Source organism: Melampsora larici-populina, assembly GCF_000204055.1.
Source record: "Melampsora larici-populina 98AG31 unplaced genomic scaffold MELLAscaffold_407, whole genome shotgun sequence".
Classification (NCBI taxonomy): Eukaryota; Fungi; Basidiomycota; class Pucciniomycetes; order Pucciniales; family Melampsoraceae; genus Melampsora; species Melampsora laricis-populina.
Genome location: NW_006769130.1, coordinates 1 through 6,806, shown reverse-complemented (window position 1 = coordinate 6,806; position 6,806 = coordinate 1). Strand labels below are relative to the sequence as shown.

Sequence of the window (6,806 nt, the reverse complement as noted above, 5' to 3'; positions counted from 1 at the left end):
AAGGTTGATTTGCGTATGACCAAGATCTAGCATTCGGTTTGCCCGAATGACCTCCGTGGTGTAAGGATGAGGTAGAAACATGGTTGCTCCCATGATTCCAGGCGTTTTGGCCAGTCTGAAAGTTCACTTCACCCGTTATCGGATGGATGTGAGCCTTGGATCTACCTTCTGCATAGGGATTTTCGTCCGCAAACCGTGGTTGGAAATCGCCTAGACGTTCTGTCTCGAGTCTAGCGTCTCGTTCGATTGTCTCATCTCTGATTGCCGGGTTAGCGAGCTTCCCATCGGGATTCCGGAAGGTCATCACGGAGGTTCGGACAGCCTGGTTGTATCGAAACGCCATAGGCCAGGACATTCGTTCGGCACGTATTGCAAACACGTTTTGCTTGTGAATCACAAATTTATCCGCCGTCGTCCCATGTCCATAGTACCTCAAGTACGCCACAAAGAGGTCGAAGGCTGTAACCCATTCCCCAAAGGTCATTCTCCACTCGTCGGGAACTGGTAAGCCATTATAACGACTTTCATCCTTATTCTTCTTTGTAGTTACACCATTCGACTGATGAATCAATGCTTGCTTTAACCACATCACGTTGAAGATCGACAGCGGAACATAGCCTTTCATTGCCTCCATTTTATCTTCGAAATACTTCGACAGTCCAACCAAACCACTCGTCTGAATTCCAGCTTCACCCACCTCAACTTTCTTCTTTTTCACCACATCATCCTTGGTCAGGTCTACCCACGTCTTTTCTTTTTGCACTACGGTTGTGCTCTTGTCAACAATTGCTTGGGTTGGAGTCTTCGACGTAGCGTGTGTAGGTGCCGAGGCTTTCTCTTTGTGGGCCAGAGCTGAACTAACATTTTGTGTCGCAGAGGTCAAAACACCGGAGTCATTTACTACCGTAAGGCCGTTGGCCTTCAACCATGAATGAAAGCCTCTAGGGGGGCTCTTGCCTATTGCCGACGTCGTGTTCCGTCTCGTCGGAGAGCGTGCTGGAAGGAGCAGAGGAGGTCGCGACTTATTTAGTAACTTGGACATGTACACTCTAACTGAGGCTTCACAATACGTGGCATCACTATGTGGAATCACATCAAACATTGCTATGCGGCATCACATGGCGTGGGACAACTATGGACACGACAGCTTACAGTGAGGCTCATTATTCACTTCATCTCTTGAAATCAGACCTCCGGAATGCAAAACCGACGTTCCTGATCTTTTGTTTCCATTCACTTCGGAACTGGTTATGTCCAGATCTGGTGCTGGTGGTGCTAGTGCGTCATTGGTATCTTTTGGGGCGGTTAAGGTAACTACCGGGGTCGTATCTGCAGGTCGATCCACTTGTGCATCTGATCTTCCAGGGCTAGCCGCTGTGCGGCCACCACGTCCTCGACTTTTACCTCGCAGGTTTCTTGCTACCGCTTGTGGCACCACGGGGTCTGAGTCTGGTGGGGGGACTGAACCGCCTCTCAACCGACTACTGGATCTCTTCATCATTTCTCTAAAATTTTCCGTATTTGTTGATTTCTTGTTGTTCGCCATTTTGTTCTAAGACTTGCAAGAATTAAGATGTATGATAAGGATTTCGAAAAGATAGATCTGAGCTAACAAGCTCAGTTCGAGAGAGAGAGAGAGAAGTGATGATTTCCCCGAGGCTGCGTGGGATAGTAGGGGATGGGGGACGTGGTGTGCAGAGGAATCTAAACTTAGATGAATATTTTCATTTAGTTAGTTTCCTATCCACGTCTGGAAAGGGTCCCCGACCCGGGACCTTCCAGTTGCCCCCAGACCCGATATCGCCCCGTGTCGTGGAAAATGACGGTACCGTCGTGCCTTTGGGTACCGTCTGCCAGTAGTTGATTCTATGCATAATCTTCTACTTGGACTTCTGGCATGGCATGTTCGAAGGTTCTGGGCAATGAAGGACAAGGATAATGTTGATGAAGGTTTAGATCCAATCACAAATGTGGAGCTCCAAAATCTTTTTAATGAACATGCTGAGGCACAAAATATTCAAGGAAGCGCTTCAAAAGAAAGACAAGATGATCCCAAGATTGATTCAAATGATCAAGATGAAGATGAAGATGGTTTTAAAATTGGTGACACTTCTTTTGGAAATGAGACATCTCCAAGTGACAAGGACTACAATCCTCTTGATGATTCAGGGTGGAATGGGAAATGGCAGGCTCCGCCTTTTGAAGACATAATTTTTGATGCTGGAATGCTTTCACAGATAAATTCTCGACTTAAACATATTCATATCCCTAGTTGGATCAAGCGTGCGCTGCCGGTCCTGGGAGAAGCTTCCTTTGGAAAGCTTAAGGCGGATGAATGGAGAAATCTTTTCTCCATTCAATTGCCGCTAATCCTTGTTCCACTATGGGCTGACCAAGATCATGTGAAAACATCTCTCCTCAAAAACTTTATGCACCTAGTTTCACTTGTCAACCTTGCTCTCAAACGCAAAATGACGCCTGAGCACATCAGAAGCTATGAACAACATATTCAAACATACCTCGAAGGCTGTATTGAATTATTCAAACATTGTGGTTTGGCTCCAAACCATCACATGGCTCTCCACATGACTGAATTACTGGAAGATTTTGGTCCTGTGCGGACTTGGTGGTCTTTTGTTTTTGAAAGATTGAAGGGAAGCATTTTAAAAAGCTGCCATAACAATCACACAAGTCAGTAGTTCTCTTTTGTTCTAAACAAAAGAATAATCACTTAGCAGAATTTTTGGTTGAATTAGGCGAGCTCCCAATAACTTTTATCAAGAACTTTTCTCGAGCTGGGAATCTTGCAGCGCTCTTGGAGAATGAAAAAGTACCTGACGCCCTTAAGCCGTATCTTTCTAGGTTACGTGCCGTGTACAAACCCATCAAACGTGTTCCCAAACGGCTCTCAAACTCAAACATGCAACCCATCAGAACGGACATGCTCAAGAAGTTAGCAACTCGCTTGAACAATGAAGAACAAGAAATATGCCAATGGATGATACCGGATGAGTTGTGTTTGCTTTCAGAGGAAGATGCACTAGCATATGAACCGCTGCCGCCACAAGCGTTTTTCTACAAGCGGATGATGCATCATGACATCTCGTACTCAACCTTTAGCGCAAGTCAGAATGACAGCTTCATCGAGTTCAAAATGAGTCGTACTGGTGTCCGAAGTTATGGGTGAATGTTTTCAATTTTCATCCATCGCCGATCTCCAACTTGGTCAGAAAACTTATTTGATACCTGGCTTCATGTTCAAAGTTTCCCCCAAATACCTACATCTCTAGAAAAATTCAATCCTTTTCGACACACAGAAGGTTTTCACACTCAAGCTTGTTTACGCGCATGGGGGCCAACAGAAGACTACATTGTCAAATTAGATGAGGTGGTTGCACATTGTTCATGGTTGATGTTCAAACCTGGTGAACTTAACTTGAATTTGAAAATTCATACTGTGGGCTTGGTTTCTATGGCCAGATAGATTCCTAAAAAAACAGAAGCCTTGTACAGATGATTATATGTATCTACAATTAAATGGCTTAGAAATCAAGGAAAAAAACGAGAGTAACATTCAAAGAGAATCCAAAGTTTTGACGATTTCAGGTAAACAAAGCTCAGGTTTGACTCCCAACATTGTTTGACCGCTTGAGCCGAGACGTTCGAGAAAAGCTGGTGAGTAGCAGTCTTTGCATAGTCCTTCAGGTGTCTCAATCAGACTCTCTGGTGCGTCATTACGACAAATACAAGGGCGAGATGGTCGTCCACGCCGTGGCGAATCTGTATTTTGAGGGACACTTTTATCTTGCCTCATCTTCTGCGCGTCCAGTCAAATCACAATCTTTTCAAGTGCTGTGCTACGCCAAGTAAGCCTACAAGCACAGATCGGACCCTTAGCAGGGGTACCAATCTGGCCGTCTTCTACATCCGTTTCATCGTTGCTACAGGCTACCTTAATGACTGATAAAAGAGGCCAAAGCCTTTTTTTGTCAAGAGCAATCTTGGTCCGCATTGCTCTTAACTGCGAGTTCAAGTGCAAATCACATTAAGCCACCTCTGTTATCCTTTCACAAACAAATCAAAAATATACTTACACGGCATATTCTTGTTGCACGTCTTACATTTTTAGCTACGCACGCCTTTCGCTCGTCATCCCACGTCTGCTGACAATATCTGAAGACCAATAAATAATATATTTATCAGTATATATTGCTTCCTCGAGTCTAAAGATATAGAAATGTCTCACCTTTTCATCAGAGTCTGTATATGTGAAGAGAAACACTTCTTTATGTACGAAGTGTTGTCCTCATCTAAGGATATCCCAGTGTACACTCCAAACTCAACTAGTTTGAAAAAAATTCTTTGGGAAAGATCCCACAAACGTCTATTGTTTCTGGACGTTGGCGACTGTCCCAAGTTTGGGCAAAAGGATTTGACTCGAGCTGCTTTCATCAGCTCCCACGTGACTGATAGTTGTTGAGGAGAGGCTTCTCGATGACCAGGGCCATTCGGATATGGGAAACAAGGATCTGATTCAGGGTCATTGTTTGCACGCTCGGATGGCTGGGATAGGTTGATAGCAATGTCGTCCAAATCCTGTTCGCAATTCCATTCCTCCTGCTCTTCAATAGTTGCTGGGGGTGGGAGTGGTTCGCAGTCTGACTTCAGACCAAACATCATTTCAAGATGGAAACGGATGCTTGCCTAGCATGCGCAGGAGTAGATTAGTTCAACTCTGATCTAACAGGTGAAAAAGAAAAAACACCTACAGCCGTACGTCCTGACTGTCATTATTCTCCTGGACTGCGATTACCCAGAGATTTCATGAAAGCATCTGACAAGCTCTTCAGTTCGCATTCAAGTTTTTCGATCCTTTTGTTTGCCTTGACCAGTGAGGCTCTGGTCTCTGTCCATAACTTTGTGAGCTCCTTGTTAGACAGCGACGTTTCTGAAAGAGAAGCAAACAGTACAAGCCAATCACCATCATGACAGTTAAAATTTAATGGAAGATAGGAGCCCACCGCAGCCTGTGGCCTCGTCTTCAGACAGCACCATTCCAGTTTGCAGACCTCGTGATGTGTCACTTTGATGAGTCTGCTCAAACGCAGAATCTTGATGATCAAATCCTTCATCATCTTCAGGGAAGTATTCGCTTTCAGAATCCCTAGATTCCTTTTCTTTTCCCTTCCTTGACTTTGACTGCACCGATTGAGATTCTGACAAGTCTGTTGGTCGGGGTCGAGGGTACAGAAGGGTTCCGTGTTGCAAACTCGGTAAAGGATTCTGCAAAGGCGCATCATCGTGTCTCCCGTACCTTGATCCCCCTACCAAAGTATGTCACGCTGGTCAGAAACACATACATACATGATAATTAAATGCCGGTTAAACAAAATCTTACATTCAACGAATTCTTTTGATGTTGTTGAAAAGGTGAAACTCCCTTGTGTGGCATCCGGTTCCTTTTGAGCTGTTGATGACGATGCTACCGGTTGTTCTGGTTCAGTTGTAGGGAGTATGACTAGAATTTCAATACGAGTCAGTATTTTGCAATCAAGTACATACAGTCAAGCCAACAGGAATACTTCAGACGTACTCAATTCTTGATAATTTGTACAGCATTCGACCATTTTGGATTTGTCCATCTTGAAGGTATTGACACCCACGTCATGCAACATTTTTTCCAAATCCTTGTTACTATATATTTGAAAGTCGATTTCATTTGTATCTGTGGTTTCAGCATCTTCGGGTATTGAAATAGTCAGACTTTTGGCTCGAACAGGAGCCACATCTGTATTTGAATCAGTGACTTTGGGCAGAGTGATTTCGGGCAGGGTGATTTCGGGCGCTTTAGTTGAACGTCTTCCTTTCTTTTTTGAGATACGGTTTTCAAGGAGCTCTAGCAGACGGTTCCGGGAGGTTTTTGGTCCAGCCGCAATAGTGACCTCTGCGATGGTGCCTGTCGTATGATCGGAGGTTTTGGGTCCAGCCGCAATAGCAACCTTTTCGATGGCGCCTGTCGTACGATATTTTACCAAAGCCAAGTTCAGAGAGAAATCAGCTTTCAACGCGTGGTAACCTGGAGTTTTGTTCCCAATCCTACCTTTTCTGTCAGATATTGCTATTTTTTTCTTCTTTTTTGAAGGTTTGAAGGTATTAACTTCATCTTCAGCCTCAGCCACGACTGTTTGTTTACGTTTACATCTGGTGCTAGGAGGCTCTGTTAGAGGAGTGCTTTTTGTTGAAGAAAGCCGCGGACGGAGACGGGATCCCTTTGGTGGCATGATTGATTGATATTAAGAATGGAGAAATTCGAAAGCAGAGAATTAACTCAAAAGTAGCAAAAACAAAAGATACGGAAGAGAGAAAGTACGGTGAATCTCAAACGTAAATTTAAAAGATAGAACAGTTCTAAGCAAGCAAGCAAGCACGGAAAGATTGGATGTTGTTGTTCTTATATAACATCTTAGAGCAGTTAGCACCTGAATTGATGAATATATCCACACTCCATTGAAGAGTCGAGGTAGTTGGAATAGATAGCTGATCTGCGCCTGATCCCTGAAAACTGATCACTTGACCACCCTTGACTACAGTTGCTGGCGGGTTGTTTCTGAATACTTCGCCCAAATGATAGTCATCCCAAAGGTTGGGGAACGTGGAGGAAAGAGTCTTGTCCTGTTCTGAACCAAAGCACTCTCAATCGTTTGACTTTGGTAATCTGATTTCGGTAATAAGGGTTGTTTCTGAATGGTTCGCCTAAATATATTAGTCATCCCAAAGGTTGGGGAACGGGAGGAAAGAGACACATA

General features: G+C 44.2%; 2 protein-coding genes across 2 annotated transcripts; both read right to left on the bottom strand.

Moving 5' to 3' along the window:
- Positions 1-26: 26 nt before the first annotated feature.
- MELLADRAFT_91141 (uncharacterized protein) lies at positions 27-1,546 on the bottom strand (the record flags this gene model as incomplete). Its single annotated transcript, XM_007419711.1, has 3 exons — positions 27-115; positions 166-1,104; positions 1,153-1,546. The coding sequence occupies 3 exons, from the start codon at positions 1,544-1,546 to the stop codon at positions 27-29; spliced, it is 1,422 nt and encodes a 473-aa protein (XP_007419773.1).
- A 3,244-nt stretch (positions 1,547-4,790) lies between these two features.
- On the bottom strand, positions 4,791-6,281 carry MELLADRAFT_91140 (uncharacterized protein; the record flags this gene model as incomplete). The annotated part of the gene is made up of 4 exons (XM_007419710.1): positions 4,791-4,948; positions 5,022-5,324; positions 5,399-5,518; positions 5,594-6,281. 4 exons carry the CDS (start codon positions 6,279-6,281, stop codon positions 4,791-4,793), a joined length of 1,269 nt encoding a protein of 422 aa, XP_007419772.1.
- Between the last annotated feature and the right edge of the window lie 525 nt (positions 6,282-6,806).